This window comes from Leopardus geoffroyi, chromosome A3 (genome assembly GCF_018350155.1).
Source record: "Leopardus geoffroyi isolate Oge1 chromosome A3, O.geoffroyi_Oge1_pat1.0, whole genome shotgun sequence".
Taxonomy (NCBI): domain Eukaryota; kingdom Metazoa; phylum Chordata; class Mammalia; order Carnivora; family Felidae; genus Leopardus; species Leopardus geoffroyi.
The window spans coordinates 101,785,717-101,803,573 of NC_059336.1; the positions used below are offsets into that span (position 1 = coordinate 101,785,717).

General features: G+C 39.0%; 1 protein-coding gene across 2 annotated transcripts in view; it reads right to left on the reverse strand.

Annotated features, from left to right (window-relative positions):
- The window catches only part of EIF2AK3 (eukaryotic translation initiation factor 2 alpha kinase 3), a 67,356-nt gene that overhangs the window by 20,805 nt on the left and 28,694 nt on the right, over positions 1–17,857 (reverse strand). For both annotated transcript variants that reach the window (XM_045446804.1, XM_045446805.1), the window contains exons 3-11: positions 14,529–14,723; positions 12,408–12,538; positions 9,915–10,149; positions 8,582–8,744; positions 7,116–7,256; positions 6,288–6,410; positions 4,730–4,950; positions 4,272–4,384; positions 761–883 (exon numbers count right to left, since the gene is read on the reverse strand). In XM_045446804.1, coding sequence (XP_045302760.1) covers positions 761–883; positions 4,272–4,384; positions 4,730–4,950; positions 6,288–6,410; positions 7,116–7,256; positions 8,582–8,744; positions 9,915–10,149; positions 12,408–12,538; positions 14,529–14,723 — 1,445 coding nt within the window. The remainder of the gene's footprint in view (positions 1–760; positions 884–4,271; positions 4,385–4,729; positions 4,951–6,287; positions 6,411–7,115; positions 7,257–8,581; positions 8,745–9,914; positions 10,150–12,407; positions 12,539–14,528; positions 14,724–17,857) is intronic.

Here is a 17,857-nt window from a genome sequence, read left to right on the forward strand (position 1 = left end):
GTGCTATGTAGTCAAGTGTATAGTCATCATAATTCACCGTGGGAAAGCCCTGAGTGGTTAAGAATCGAAAACAAGGGCAGATTTTCTAAGTAGAGACAAAGCAATCTCAATAGATCACCCCAGGGCGTCTGGGTGGCTCAGCTGATTGAATGTCCAACTCTTGGTTTTGGTTCAGGTCATTATCTCACAGTTTGGGGGATCGAGACCCACACTGGTCTCTGTGCTGAAGGTGTGAAGCCTGCTTGGGATCCTTTCTCTTTCTCTCCCTCTCTCTTGCTCATGCTCTCTCTCTCTCAAAATAAATAAACAAACATTAAAAAAATAAATAAATAGATCACCCCTTTTATTAATCTTTTTCAATTTTTTTTATTTTAATGTTTTATTTATTTTTTTTGAGACAGAGAGAGAGACAGAGCATGAGCAGGGGAGGGGCAGAGAGAGAGGGAGACACAGAATCGGAAGCAGGCTCCAGGCTCTGAGCTGTCAGCACAGAGCCCGACACGGGGCTCGAACTCACGAACTGTGAGATCATGACCTGAGCTGAAGTCGGATGCTCAACTGACTGAGCCAGCCACCCAGGCGCCCCTAGATCACCCCTTTTAGACAGCTGGTTACCTGGTAGCCCTCAGAAGCTAAGATTCAGAAGTTCAGAAACTATGTTTCCTATAGGATCTATGGAGTATAGGAAGAAGGATGTATTGCCTGTGGGATGAGTAATATGGTCCTAGTTCCAGGTTCATTATCAGTGTCCCTCCCTTACCTGTTGGGGAGACGGATTCTCTTGATAGCATAATTGCAGTCATCAACTTTATTTCTGGCTTCAAAGACAACTCCAAACCCACCGCGTCCCAGGCACTGAACCGGCTCAAAATCTGTTAGATATCTTTAAAAAAAAAAAAGAAATTTTAATAAGGTAATAGTTCAATCTTATTTTATGATGTATAAAAAATGTCTAAACTCTGTAAGTTTATAGAACTTATTTTAATAGAAAGTGTAGGGTTTTTTTTTTGTTTTTTTTTTTTTTATTTGAGTAAATGCTAACCCCAACGTGGGGCTTGAACTCATGACCCTAAGATCAAGAGTCACGTGCTCCACCAACTGACTCAGCCAGGTGCCCTCAGAGTGTAGTTTAAATTCTACTACTAGCATTCTTTGTTCTTCTGTTTATATAAATGAAGCAAACCCATTCTAATTTTTTCCAAGAAAATGTATAAAAAATAAAAAAGCTCCTGTTTAGTTGGGAATCACCTGTTAATCACTTGTTTTTATAGCAACCACACTACTGATCTAACCTGTCTGATACTTTCCAACACCTACCAAAATATTCCATCCTTAATTCTCTAAACTTCTGCCTCCTGTGGCATTCTGCACTCAATGAGAAAAACACAGTTTAATCCTATGTCAGTGCATTTTTATGGCAAAAATGTAATCAATCCTATTACATTTAAGTGGTTTTTTTTTTTGTTTTTTGGGGTTTTTTTTTGCCAGAAATCTTTCTAGGAACCGAAGATGTCTGCAATTGGCTGGGTTGCCTCCTGAGTCAGTGTGCTCACCACCGGCTAACTCAGCATCTGTGACTTAAAGGCCGGGCTGCACACTGTAGTCTGGTCTCCCTTCCACGCCCGACCTCACCGCTCTGTGCTGTGTTCCAGCCAGCCTGCACGAGGTCTCACAACTTCGGCACTTCTGCTTCTGCTATTTGCTCTGCTGAGATGGCCTACACTTCTTTGTACTTAATGAAACTCTTGTTTTTCCTTCATTCTGCTCAACTCGCCATTGCCGTAGGGCCTTCCTACACCCGTCTTAATGTTCTCATAGCACTGTTCACACAGTACTTTGAACTGCTTAAACGTAATCTTGATATTTTGCAGTTATTCGTACTCAGCTCACTCTCCCCACTGCCGCTGAACTGTGGCGGCCTTGAATGCAGAAAAGCATTCTTGTTTCTCTTTATATTTCCGGAGGCTGAGCTTACCTGGCAAACAGAAGATCTAACAAATATCTATCGAACAATATATGAAAAAATAAATGAATGCATGCATGCCTGCTATGAAGTTGTTCTCCAGGCAGATGGGGAGTAGTTGAATTAGATTAGATTATCTTTACTGTCTCTCATAAGGCTAAGTTTATTACTTTATGATTTGCACACTCCTATTAATTTAGTAGCTGGCTCAGCTGGCTAGAGCATGGAGTTAAGGAGGAGAGGCAATTGATCCAAATCCTCCATGGGCCAATTACCTTCACAGAGAATGAAGAACAATACTCTGTATCCCTAAAAATAGCTAGTCAAGGCACTTTGGTACAAATCCATCTCCCCAGCTACAAAGCCCATGAAATCCATACCCTACTTCTGAAGGGCCAATTGAATTTTGCCCTATATTAAAGAAAACATCCATATGAAAATAAATACATCATCTGAAATGAGAGACATCTTATTTAAGATTATAGACTCTATAAAGGTAAGTATCATCATGCCTAAGGTCCCAACTGATAAATCACAAAGTTGGGTCTTGAACTCATGACTGGACCCAGAGCTCAGGTTCTTTATAATGCCTACAATATAGTAGGCATTCAATAAACATTAGGTATTATTATAGGGCTTATGTATTTGAAAAACAATCAGCTGTACTCTCCATATTGAATAAAGTTAAAGGAAAATAAAGACTAATTCAATTTCAGAGTACATTATTCTAATTCTCTTCACAACAGCCTTACAGATATATGCTTATTCACTAATCCCCATTCCTCCCTGTGTTTACCTAATTCTTCCTTACTCACAATCTAAGGTTCAATGAAAATGTGACCATATGACATTTGGCCAATGAAAATGGTCGTTTATGACAACCTCTTCTCCACTTACAGAATCATCACAACCAGACTGAGTCACTTATAGTTCACGGCTTTTTTCTTGTATGTTTCCGTTTTGCCCCGTATTATCTTCTCTCATAGACTTTAAGCCCCTTCAGGATAGGACTAGTCTTTTTGTTTTTCCCAAAGCCTGGAATACTTTCCTGTACTCGGTTGTTTAGAGTAAATGTTGAATGAACAACGAATGGCTTCAGTAGTAGACTCTACCCAATGAAGAGCTGTTGGGTCCCTAGTTCGCTCCCTCTCTCTACCTGCTGGTGTTGCTGTCCACTGACATATTGGTTAGCATCTTTATTAGAAGGGTACTAAAGCCTTTGCCATTTCTTAGTCACCTAGTAAATTCTCCTTTGGGCAACTTGTAGCTAAAACAAATTGATTACAGTCAATTCTCCATTTGTCATAATACAGTATGAATGCACCGTAGATCAATTAGGTCCACAGATAAAGTATCACATATTTTAGCTGTAATTTTCAATCTTTCTGTCATCAAATCATTACCCTAGGTATTGAACAGTGAGGTTCTGTATCTCTTCCTTGTTTCCATATTACCAAGTGTTAAGTATGATATCAAAACAAAGGGAAAACATAGAAATAAACCATGTAATGTGGAAAATGAACCACAGTACCATTCCCTGTACCACAAAGCATAAAAAACTATATACCTGATAGATGCTAACAGATTCTTTCTTTTACTTTACTTTCAAATTATTTGAATTGCCTACTTTTCAGGTGACTCACCTCCCTCTTCTATTTTTAAAAATGACCTACTGGTGTATTCCCCCATTTTTCTATTTCTTATTCTAGACAGAATAAGGATGAAATAAATAATTGAGGATTAAGTAACATATAGAGATTTATACCATACTCTAATAACACAATAACAATTTGGTACTATTAATGATGAGCCCAGTACGTGGTAGATCCTCAATAGCTAAGTTAAGTTCTGGTAAGAACTTAATTTGGCGGCTGAAATTCTGAACTTCTATAACACTATTTTTATCTTTCTTAGGGTATATACCACTTTGAATAAGTTTAAGTTACTTGAGGGTTAAATCTATGTTTTACTTACCTGGACATTTGTGCATTAAAAAAAAAAAGTTAGGGGCACCTGGGTGGCTCAGTGGGTTAAGTGGCTGACTTCGGCTCAGGTCATGATCTCACCGTTTGTGAGTCTGAGCCCCGCATCAGGCTCTGTGCTGTCAATGCAGAGCCTGCTTCAGATCCTCTGTTCCCCTCTCTCTCTGCCCCTCCCTCGCTTGTTCTCATTCTCAGTCTCTCTCTCAAAATAAACAAACTAAAAAAAGTTAAACAGGATCTTAATTTAGAGGTCTTTTCTTCTTTGATTCCAACAGTTGCCACCAGAAGATGCACCACACACTCATATACTTTATGGTAAGACTTACCGCGATATATATCCAGAATTTTTTATGTCATTCCAGCTACTGTCCTTGGCGTCTCCACTTATGGAATCGTATTTACTTTCAGTTTGACACTGAGTTTCCGATTCCTTCCTTTGCTGGTAAGGTGGGGAGAAAAATCACTGTCAAAACTGAACCGAAGTTAGCTGACTATCTTAAACTATAAGGTAACATTAAAAAAATAAATAATATGGACAAAAATAAGCGTATTGTGAGAACACAAAATACAGCATTTTCTTGGTCAGTGGGAAGTGAAATGGTAGGGGTGCAAGACAGATTGCAATGGGTTGAGGAGTCAAGGGGTCGTAGGTCAGTGGACAGGAAGGGATGGGCAATAATGATTTCATGGTAAACCTAAGTAAATGTAGTACCCTCTTCCCCACCCCCACACATTATTCCCCCCCCCCCTTTGAGATACATTAGAATTCTTAAAAAGGTCTTACTCTGTGAGGATGAGGATGGAAAAGCCTACGCACGATAAAAGTTGTTGCTATGATACAAAATAGAATAGTTCCGACTATTTCTTTCCACCAGTGTAAGAGGAGAACGGGATCCTTTTTGCGAATGTTCTTGTTGTAATTTGGGTTATCGAGAAATCGGACTGTGATCTGTGTGCTCCGTTTGCTCCTCTCCCTCTTGTAGTATGGTAGGTAATAACCATTATCTTCAAAAACAAACGTTAAAAAGTTTTTTTTTTAAAGATAAACCAATATAGAGCCACCATTTAATTGTTAAAAAATTCTCTATTTTCCTGTCACTTCTATTACCAATTCCTTTGATTAAAGTTTCATCTCTTCTTTAACATATTTCAATAGCCTCATTACTCTACTTTTCCTTTTTTCTTATACAAACCTATTTTCCTTTATTCCATAAGCATCACAGATCTTCTTTGTACTGAATAATAAGACTAGAAAGAAAACTTAAGGGCCACCCCATTCATTACCTCATTAAATAATTCAATTCTTTAAATTCGGGAGAGTTAGACAGTACTCAGTCTTCCTCCAAGGATTTTAAACTTTACTTCCATTTAGACATCAATGAAATACCATCAGTCATTCTTCGCAAACTGAAAAGAAAACATCTCCAACGCGCTCATTGGTTCATTTCACGCTGTCAGAATGAGGTTGTCCTGGGAAGCAACCTGTCTTTTTGGCTTCTATTTTGTACCACGTGGACAGACTACACAATTCTCTCTTACCTTGTGTTCTGATCAGCATCAGATAAAGACTGATGTTTCTAGGTCAGAGCCTTCTTCTGTTTTTGTCAATTTAAATTCTACAATAACTTCCCAGTTCCAGCATCTAGGGTGACTGATGAGGAATCTATGCTTTGGCCTAATGCAGATTTGAGAGTTTTTCTTAACATGTAACTGTTGGGAATACTTTCATATCTAAATACATCCTAACTTTAAATACCCAGGAATGTATTTCATGTCAAATTTTACCTCCTCTTACTTTTGCGCTAATTTCCCCTGTCGAAGGACAAAATTAACATCACCTCATTTTATAGCATTTCACACAGTATTATGGGAAACATCTGTTTTCTTCATTATCCAGGCTGATATTATGTAGTTTATATTAAATAGGCTTTTAATTAAATGAGAGCTAATCACCAGAATGAATGCTTATTGAATACTATTTGCAGCACACAGTGTTAGTTAGCTAAGACTGTATGTGTATTATCTATCTCATTTAGGCCTCAAAACAGCCCAGTAGATAAATACTAGGATTACTATCCTCACTTTACAGATGAAGGAACGAAGATGCAGATAAGCTGGGTGTGCCCAACCTGGTGTCAGGGGCAAAACTGGGATATGAACCCTAACAATCTAACTACGGAACCCACACCCTTGGCCACCATTCACACTATGCCTCCCAAGATATTTTATTTTCTACCTTCCAATGACTACCTTTCATTTGAATTGCAATCATTCATTTCAAATGAATAAATAAATGCAAAGAAACACCTCAGCATTTTCAATGCAAGCTTCCTCACACTCACCATATGGGTATTGCAAGATTGAAAGCGCACCGTTGCTGTACTCTTCATGAGAAAACTTATCGTTGCTAAGACATTTGTCGAATTCATCAGACCCTACCAAGACAGGAGTTCTGGATGGGGAATCTAAAAGAAAATGGTAAAATCTTACATGTTAAGGCTTCAGGGAAACTGCGTGAACCTCATTCATTCCAAACACAGATATTCAGCCACAAATATGTTAAGTCACAAAATGTTCAAATATGTTAAGTCACACAAATGGCTCAAAGGTCTTTCCCCCCGAAAAGCACAGCCTTGTAGAGAAGCTGAGTCATTTAAACAAGTAATTAAAATAGGATGTGATGTATGTGATAAAAAACTACACAAGCTACAGAAAGATAACTGAAGGAAGTAGGTGGTCTAATATCTGCATTCAACTCATTTAAGTGTCTCATAGAATATGCTGTAATAACCAGTAATGTCTCATAAGTATTCTTCACTTGATCTTAGCCAAAAGGCCGAGAAGCAATTTTTCATAAATATTCTTAACGTAAATATGTTAAAAGCTAAATGATACTCAGTCACAGTCAGTGAATGGTTAAGAATATTTCTCTGTTGTCTGGAGAAATATCTTAGTAACAACTGATTTCTCTAGAAGCAGCTGTTATTTCAATGAAATCATGTAAAAGATAATTAAAATTCACTGGCATCTCAAATGCCTTCCTAGTTTGTCAGAAAATAAAGAGTACCTATGAATTGTAATCTCTGTGCTATTCAATACCAGGACGAAGACAGTCATGATTAGGCCTCTGAACACCTCACTAATATTACAAAAGTTCCTAATTCACTTACGAATTAAGGGCTTCCATTTGATTGTTGGCAAAGGAACAATTGCATATTCATTATTGACAGATTCCAAGGCCTTGGGACTTGTAGGAAACTTTTCTGAAATTCTGACTGATGACTGCAGATACAGCTGACCTCTGTACATTCCTGAGTCAATGAAAACAGTATCAATTATGTTTAGAATCAAGCACCAAGGATTTTTTTCAAAAAGGGTCATTTTGATTTAATAAAATTAGATTAATTCCAGGTATTTCTTTATGTGCTACAAAATGCTTTTCAAAGAAGAATCAAGCCCGAAGCACTCAAATGTGACCCAAACAAAAATAGGGGCGGAAAGTTATATATAAGTTACAGTATTTCTCACTGAATAATAATTTTCAGTAATTACTGGAAAACTCTTCTAGTAGGGAAGTCCCAAGCAATTAATCCGGATGCAAATACAAACGTAGAAAGTTTTAGACTCTGAGGATATATGAGTAATTTACAACATACTGTATGATGGCAACATTTCTTTCTTTTTTTCAAGTTTTTTTCTCTTTTTTTTTTAATGTTTATTTTTGAGAGAGCGAGCACATATGCACGCACACGTGCACTTGAACGGGGGAGAGGCAAAGAAAGAGAGGGACAGAGGATCCAAAGCAGGGTCTGTGCTGACAGCAGAGAGCCCAAGCCGGGGCTTGAACCCACGAACCATGAGATCATGACCTCAGTCAAAGTCAGACACTTAATCAACTGACCACCCAGGAGCCCCAGCAACATTTCTAAGCCATTTTTTTTTTTTTTTTAATGTTTATTTATTTTTGAGAGAGAGAGAGAGAGACAGTGCGAGCAGGGGAGGGGAAGAGAGACAGGGAGACACAGATTCTGAAGTAGGCTCCGGGCTCTGAGCTGTCAGCACAGAACTCAACATGGGGCTCAAACTCACGGACCAGACTGCGAGATCATGACCTGAGCCTAAGTCAGACGCTTAACTGACTGAGCTGCCCAGGTGCCCCTCTAAGCCTTTCTGATACAGATCTCAGAAAAAAGAATATGCCATGGTAATTGAAAGTTTCAGAATTGGATAAATGGATGGGGCACCTGTGGCTCGGTCAGTTCAACGTCCGACTTCGATGCAGGTCATGATCTCACGGTTCGTGAATTTGAGTCCCACATTGGGCTCTGTGCTGATAGTGCGGAGCCTGCTTGGATCATCTGTCTCCCTCTCTCTCTGCCCCTTCCCCACTCATGCTCACTCGCTCTCTCTCTCCCCCAAGAATAAACATTAAAAAATTAAAAAAAAAAAAAAGAAGTGGATAAATGGAAAAAAACAGGAATGTAAATCAAAGTATAAATCTTAAGGGCAACCTAAGCCAGAGACTGTATTTAGGAATTACAACTACTATAGGCACCGCTGAAGTAGAAAGGAATGATGTAGGAATAAAACCTAAATGTCAGTATGTCCTGTCACTAGATAAGAGACATCTACTCACCCAAGTAAACGCTGTTTTCTGTGGCTCCTCGAGCTGCTTCTACAATGTCTTCTTCATCTTCTAAAACTTCATCATTAGATGCGTAACTTGTATCATCAAAAAGACTGATGGGAATGACTTTTCCGTCCTTAACCAACCAGGCAGATGCAATGGGAGTACAAAACTAAACAAAAATGGACAAGAAATTTTATAGAATTTCAAGCAGTATCTACATAATTCAACTCCTAAAATGACATTTAAAAATCACAATTGAAAAAATTTTTCCAGCTTAATGAGGTATAACTGACAAATAAAAAATGCATATATTTACAGTATACAATGCCATATTTTGATACAGTATATACACTGTGAGACGATTAGCACAATCAAGCTAATTAACATATCCATCGCCTCACATCATTATTTTCGTGTCAACTTTTGACATCTACCCTCATTTCACAACATATACATATATCAAATCATCACACTGTGTAGCTCAAATGTACATAGTTTTTATTCATCAATTATACCTCAACAAAGAAAAAGATTTTTTTTAATCTACCCTCAGCAAATTTCAAGTATATAGTACCATTAACTATAGTCACCACACTGTACATTACATCCACAGAACTTATTCATCCTGCATAACCGAAACTTTGTACTCTTTGACCAACATCTCTCGATTTCTCCTGCTCCCCAGCCCCTGGCAACTACCATTCTACTCTCTGCTCTGTGTGTTCAGCTTTTAAAATTCTACATGCAAGAGATCATGCACTGTTTACCTTTCTGGGCCTGGCTTATTTCACTTAGCATAATGTCCTCCAAGTTGATCCACGATTTCCCAAGTGACAGGATCTCCCCCCCTTAAGGCTGAATAATAGCTCACTGCGTACATACACGCACCCCATTTTCCTTACCCATGCCTTACTATGGGCACTTAGACTGCGTCTCTATCTTGGTTATTGTGAATAATGGTGCGCTGAACATGGCAGTGCGGATATCTCTTCGAGATATTGATTTCACTTCCTTTGAATATATTCAGAAATAGGATTGTTGGATCCTATGGTAGTTTTCTTTTTAATTTTTCAAAGGCCCTCCGTGCTGTCTTCCATACGGCTGTGCCCATGTACGCTCTCAGCAGCAGTGCACGAGACTGCAAACACCCTCACCAGCACTTGTTTTCTGTAGCCTTTTTCAGAGTAGCCATCCTAACGGGTGTAGAGCCGCACATTTCTTAGGGCAGAGAGAACAGGCTGAGAATCTAAAATGAGAGATATTTCCCTCTACCCGATAAGTTTGGTCAAACTGGGAAAGGAAAACAACGTATTTATAAATTCTCGGTGGGTTTAGGTACCTGGTATTCCCATTCCAGATGTCCTCCCTTCTTATTAAACGCCATAACCTTCCAGTCTGCAACCGACACCTTTATCACTGTGTCCATCATGGCAGCTTCCTGTTCTTCCACATCTGAAATAATTTTAGACCCTTCTTTGTTCCCACTGGGCTTTAAGGTGCTTTCAATAAATCCGGCTCTAGTTTCCATGTCTGGAACATACCGAAGTTCAAAGTGGCCAACACTGAAATTCCACCTTAAATTTACAAAGGTTTGTTTTAGAAATTTACACTTAAGGAAAGGGATCAAATCATAAAGAACTGTTCCAGATTCAAGAAGCAAACACTAAAATTTTGTGAGGAGACAAAGAGTAACTCAACACAATTTTCTGGGAGTGCTTTGCTGATTTATGCCACAAGAGGGCATCACCTTGTCCTGATCTGTTAGAAACCTGGGATCTGAGTTGTAAACTGACAATGGCTATGGGACAGATTTTCTCTCAAAAATTAACAAATGTTCACATTTCCAAATCAGAGCGATTTTCTCAACACACATCAAAGTTACCTTAAAATGAGGCCAGCAGCAGTGTGCTTTGTCAATTAAATTAAAGCCTGGGCACATTTCATTCAAGTGCAGAGAAATTAATTCGTCCCAATAAATCAATGTACACAGCAAGATAAATGCATCGGTTTTGTATTTATATGAAAACATAGCCCCAAAAGGCAATGTAATTCAGTGTACCAAGACTGAAGGTCATACCACCTCAGCTCCAATCTCAAATCTCTCCCGAGATCTGTCAAGTCATTGAACCTTTCCTGAATTTCAGTGTCCTCATCCATAAAGTGGCAGTAACAATGTTTCTTCTACAATTAATACACAGATCACTTAACTTTTGACAGTATAATGACTTGTCACTGAGATAGAAAATGACCTAATAATCCTGACATCTATTAAAAAATAAACTTAAGGGGCGCCTGGGTGGCGCAGTCGGTTAAGCGTCCGACTTCAGCCAGGTCACGATCTCGCGGTCCGTGAGTTCGAGCCCCGCGTCGGGCTCTGGGCTGATGGCTCAGAGCCTGGAGCCTGTTTCCGATTCTGTGTCTCCCTCTCTCTCTGCCCCTCCCCCGTTCATGCTCTGTCTCTCTCTGTCCCAAAAATAAATAAACGTTGGAAAAAAAAAAAAATAAAATAAATAAATAAATAAACTTAAGGAACATGGATCTTAGACCCCAGACTCTTCTTATTTTGGTAACTCAAAATTCTGTTGAGATGGACATCTGTTCCTATTGGTGGCTGGACACCCAGCAAGCACTCAAACACTTAAGGAAACGAAATCCCAGGGGCGCCTGGGTGGCTGTCAGCACAGTCCGCTTTGGATCCTCTGTCTCCCTCTCCCTACCCCTCCCCTGCCTGCTCTCTCCCTCAAAAATAAATAAACATTAAAAACATTTTTAAAAAAAAGGAAACAAAATCCCATCAGGAAAAAGAAGGTCAGATTGCCAGCAGATGCAAAGCCCTACTCACAGTCCAGTGAACATAGAAATACATTCTTAACTGATTTTAAGAAAACAGGAAAGGAAACTGAATTATATTGCATCACATTAGATAATATCTGAAAGTCTGGTTCACTTTCAAAAGATAAAGATGAGATCTCAAATTATTTTTACTACAGAGGCAAGTTAAAATTTAAATATTAGGTAGGTTAAAAAAAAAATCAAGCATGTGATTTAGGACCAACATAAGTAATCCAACCATCTTGGTTTTTAATCCCATATTTAAATGTAAAAATTACATAAGGAACTCATTATTTGAAAAGGGAAACAAAAAGGCATTTGACCAAATGAATTATACTTCAACGCTTTGAGAAAATAGACAAAAATGTTATTTTAAAATTGGGTTGTCAAACACACTATGAAACTACTGACTAGAGAGAACTACAGGGTCAAAGAGGCCCAAGTTGAAATAAAGTGCATTAACTTTGTCTTAAGAGCTTTTCACTGATCTGTATGATCAGTGAGGTTGCTACATTCATTGTATGGGCCTTCCTCTGGTTATCATCTCCAGAAGCATATGGTGGGAGTCTCGATTCAGGATTTGTTAAAAACCATGAGACCGTTTTCATTTATTTATTTATTTATTTATTTATTTATTTATTTATTTTTAAATGTTTATTTTTGAGAGAGGGGACATGTGTTTTGCGCACAGGGGAGGGCCAGAGAGAGAGGGGGACAGAGGATTGGAAGCAGTTCTGCGCTGACAGCAGACAGCCCGGTGTGGGGCTCGAACCCACAAACCGTGAGATCATGCCTGAGCCGGAGTCAGATGCTTAACCGACCAAGCCACCCAGGTGGCCCCCATGAGGCCATTTTTAATTTAGGGCCTACATTTCTCTTAAAAGAGCTGTGTGTTTTTTGGGCAAGAAAACAGTTCAGGAAATTTCCATAAAGAAAAAAATCTGATAAATTTGGGTTTTGCTGAACTAACGATCAACAGCCACATCATCTGAATACATACTTCTCATTGCCACTGCGAGGTCCAACAGCTCTAACAGTTTTCTGGGAGCGCTGCAGAAGCAGGATGTCTTCTTGTTCCATTTCATCATTATCCCACTGGCGACAACCCAAAGCTGAGCAGATATACCTCACCTGAAAAGACAGATAGAAATTTTGTAAAGAATACATAAGTTACAGGAGATCGGAGATATTAAAAGAATCTATATGATTTATAAAAAAAATTGTGGGGATCTGTAATACCCGAGTATTAAGAAACATCGGTTAGACTACCAATTCCAAAAACGAGTTACTTAGAACTACAAAAGAAACAATAAATATTTATTTCTGGAATTATTAAGGGAAAATCCTTATTTTAAGGATTTAGATAATTTTAGTTTTATTTGGGGGATTTTCAAGGATGATACACGAGAAGACATAAACGGTTGTGATCTCTTAGCAAGAATTTCATTAACAAAAGTCCAGGTGTATTAAAAAAAATTGGCCTCAGAGTTCCCATAGGATGGAAGAATTTGGTTTTTAAAGACGTAAATCTCTTTTAGTAGCCATACTATTTAAAAGTACCTCCTTCACACCTTCATTAGAAAAACAAAGAAGGACTCTTAGTATGATCTGAGCTAAAATCTTCACAGAAAGAAGCATTTGTGCTAGAATACCCGAATTCTGCAGCAGCACACCAAATAGAGAACCGGACGACAGGGGTCAATTCCACTGTCTTAGAGATGAGAATACTGAAGGACATAGAGGGTCACAAGGCCTCCTCAGTACAAAGCAGATGTGGGTAGTGGAGAAGGCAGAAAAGCATCTGCAAGAGCAAGAGGGGGCTAGGGGCCTAACACTTAAATAAGGAATCGTTAACGCATGAGAAAGTCAAGGGGCAAAAGATCATTTTTCTATTCTTCCTTGTTCTAGTCTTAAGTCTATATACAAAATATTCACATATCAAGGTTAAGAGTTAAAAAAAAAAGATTTTTACCTTTCTTTAAAAAATCAATTTTTTTAATGTTTATTTATTTTTGAAGGAAAGAGAGACAGAGCATAAGCTCGTAAGGGGCAGAGAGAGAGGGAGACACAGAATCCGAAACAGGCTCCAGGCTCTGAGCTGTCGGCACAAAGCCCAGCGTGGGGCTCGAACTCACTAACTGTGAGATCATGACCTGAGCCGGAAGTCAGACGCTTAACTGACTGAGCCTCCCAGGCATCCCAAGACTTTTACCTTTCTAAAAAGGATGTATTTAATTAGTTACTCCTAATAAGAGATTTATATTGTAAGACCAATCTTAGAAGCAGATGATGGTTATATCCTGAAACCTAACATTAGAGAGAGTCTAGGTCTTAATGGTATAACTTTATCTGCACACAGACCTAAGTCAAATTGAACCTTGGAAATTTCTCAACTTTTAAAGTTTCAAGTTGGGGCGCCTGGGTGGCGCAGTCGGTTAAGCGTCCGACTTCAGCCAGGTCACGATCTCGCGGTCCGTGAGTTCGAGCCCCGCATCAGGCTCTGGGCTGATGGCTCAGAGCCTGGAGCCTGTTTCCGATTCTGTGTCTCCCTCTCTCTCTGCCCCTCCCCCATTCATGCTCTGTCTCTCTCTGTCCCAAAAATAAATAAACGTTGAAAAAAAAAATTTTAAAAAAAAAAAAAAATAAATAAATAAATAAATAAAGTTTCAAGTTTTCTCATCTGTAAAATAAACACAACTTTCCTCTTGGATTACAGGATCAAACTAGATAAATAAGTAGCAATTATTCTTATTGGGATTATTATTAATATTTGGAGGGTTCTTCATCTGTCCAAATGGAAACAAGAATGTGTGACCGCTAGGAACATCATGAAGATTTCAATATAATGTATGAAAAACACAACTGACACACACTAGACCTTATTGATTCGTTCTCTTCCTCCTGCTTTTCCTGGCTCTGCTATTTATTCTGTTGTCTCGGATACATTTAGTTTTCTTAATAATATTTTGCCCTTTCTACTTTGTAATTCATTTATTCAAACAAATAATATCCTCAGGGAAAAATAATAAACCTCAGCCAGTAATAGTATAGCTTATTAAGTTATTTCCTCTCGCCCTATTTATTCTGATTCCTCCCCAAATAATCCAACATTTTCACTCACCTTTCCACTATATGCACTGAGTCCGTATGTAGTGAGAGACTTTCCTCCAACCAAAACAACATCGTCTCCAAATTTATAAGAAGATTCAAGAAGTGATTCAACTGTAAAAGGAACAGTTTCCATGCTCTCACGGTCCCGGTCCCACTGAAAGAGGTCTCCATCCAGGGAAGGAATGATCATCTTATTCCCAAATACCTAAAACAGAAGGCAAAATTTAAAAAAATATTTTTTATTTTAATGTTTATTTATGTTTGAGAGAGAGAGAGAGAGTGCAAGCGAGGGAGGGACAAAGAGAGGGAGACACAGAATCCGAAGCAGGCTCCAGGCTCTGAGCTGTCAGCACGGAGCCCAATATGGGGCTCGAATGCACGACCTGCGAGATTGTGACCTGAGCCGATGTCGGCCACTTAACTGACTGAGCCACCCAGGCGCCCCCAAAACAGAAGGTAAATTTTAAAAGGGATCATAACTTTACAAGTAGTGACAAAGAGCTGGAGTCTTGAGCCTGATGTTCTCTAGCCTCCTTCTGAGCAGCATGTGGAGAGGCACAATTTATCAACCAAGAGCAACGTAAAAAGAGCTGCCAATCTCTCCTGGGGTCTACGCGTAATACACTAGCACGGTGTTCTCAAACTTTGTTTGTGATGGGTGTCCCATAATGATACATGAGCTACCAAAAGAGAGTTTTGTGATCAAGTGAATTCAAGGAGAGGTTACAGCAGTCCATATGCTAATATACAATACGTTTTTCTAGCAAACAGATAGTATATGCAGTATTTTCCAGACCTGTTTTATCCAGGGCAATTACTATCATAGGCTCAGATCCACGAAACACAGGTCAATTCAAGCAGTATCCCATCTTTTATTTATGTTCTCAAATCTGCTATGAGCCGGAACCCTGGTAACAAAGCTTACTGATTTTATGCTCTTAGTTGTCCTTCCTTCTTTTAACAATGTGTATTGAGAGCCTACTATGAGCTGGGCATGAGGATGTTGCTTGGGGAGAGACCGCTGAGCAAAACAAATTAAAAAAAAAAAAAAAATCACTGCCCTGTGGAGTTCAAACTCTGGTGTCAGGAGACAAACGACATAATGAATAATCACAGTATATGAGGTGATAGATAACACAGGAAAAAATAGAACAAGATAAAGGGAGACTAGAAATGTGTGTGGGAGGGGAGGGGGACTGTCAACAGGGAGCACAGGGTAGACCCTACTGAGAAAGTAACATGTGAGCAAAATCTAAACTTGGGCCAGTTAACCATGCTGACATCTGGGGAATAGCCTTTGCAAAGGCCATAAGGCGGAAGCACGCCCTCCACTTTGGAGGAAGCACAAGGAAGATGGACAGGCTATAGCGGGAAGGACCGAGGCATGGAGAGCAGGCCAAAGGCAAGAGATGATGATGGCTCCAATTAGGTTGATAGCACCAGAGGTACCGCAGGGTGTCAGATCTGGAAGGCCAAGCCCAGAGGAGCTCATGGGGGATTCCCTGTATAGTATAAGCAAAAGAAAAGAGTTCAGGGTAACTCTAAAGGTTTTGGCTATGAACACCTTGTTTCTTGAGAATGGGTATTAGTGCATGGCTTTGTGACACTGACCTTTTGGTATTTAAAATATATACGATTTGACTTAACTTCAGCTAAGGACAACACTGTTTTCCTGATCATCCAGGCCCAAAACTTTAGAAAAAGAGAATATAAAAGAAGTATGGGTTTAATCAACAACAAAAAAAAAAATTGCAAATAAAATGTTGACCTTACCTTTTTTCTAACAAAATTTCTCTTTGTATTTCTTTGTTCCTCAATCCTATCATTAAAGAGATACTTACTTGAAAATGCCCATACTGTCCCTAAAAGTGCTCACACATCCTCCCTCCCTCTAGCGTCGGCCCCACACCCTGGGATTCTAAAGGGCTGGTAGAAAACCACTATTCTAATCTACTTCTCTCTTTCATTTCCTAGTTCAAATCCTTGTACCTCCTGCCTGAACTATTATAACAGCCTCTTTACAGTTCTTAACTGGCAATTTCCTCAATCTAAACTCTACCTATCTTCTAGATTAATCTCTGAGTCAGAGTTAAGCTTGTTATGACATTATTCAAAAATCTTCAACAGTTCTGTATTATCTTATAAAGACCCCAAATCCTAAATCTGATATTCAAAGTTCTCTAAACATGACCTCAAACAACCTTTTCTTCCTCCTTGTCTTCTACTATTCCCTACATGGGCAGAAATTGGGCATCACCACTTAAGCATAATTGTTACTGCTACTGTTTCAGTCATGTCATTGTCAATGTCATTTCTTCTTCCTGGAACACCTTCCTGTACCAAAAATGCCCACTGAAATCCTATCTGGCCTTCAAGTTAGCTTCATTTATGTTTTTGCTTTGAAAACCAAGAAAATTTTAGCAGTGTAAGATTGCTGACAAAAAACTGCCCATTCCTTAGTACTGTACCTTGCTTTCCGCTCTATGAGCTGAGACAGCACTACATTCTCAAGAACTATTTATTGTACCTCTAAGAAATACTTACCCCATATGCTAATGCTTCTACGTTTATGTTTACAATGTGTATGCAGTGGCTGTGAAAGCAATACACCCAAACCTAGTGCCTGGGTTGTGTTATGCAATTCTACTTCCCACCAAAGGAATCAAGGCTCCTCAGAGAAATGTCTGATTCCAAGGGCTGGGGCAGGGTAGGCACAAGATGAGACTTTAGAATCTTATTATCCTAGAGAGTAAGGATGTGTTCAAAACAGATAGAAGTATACCACTCACCAAATCTGGTCACTGAGCAATTTAAGGACCAAAATAATTGAGCACTGAATTATAATGTACTGAAGAAGAAAACAAAAAGAATTCGTGAGTCCATACTGATAACAAATAGATAAATAATACATGGGGGAGAAGGGAGGGCTGTTACTGCAATAAAATGCTAAGTGTCTACTGGTAAATATGAAGGGAGGGGTGAAGTTAGAAAAATTAGCATTTTGCAACCATCACAGTAAAGACTGCATCAAGCAAAATTCAGCCATGGTGTTAAGTCTAAGAAGGTGGAAATTTTGACAAGGAGTAGGATATTTGCATGGTCTTAAAGTGTCTCCCCACAGACTGCTTATCAGTTACAAGAAACTAAAAATAGAAACAAAAGCAAAAAAACTCCAATAATTATAGAGTGGAGAATTTAGAGAATACCTTGACCAGATGATCAAAATGAACATCATCAATAAGTGACAGATGTGATTCCCTAGGAGAGGACACATCACCTACTCAGTATTCTAAGCCAAGAATGTACAATCCAAATAACCAGGAAGCACTGGAAAAGCAC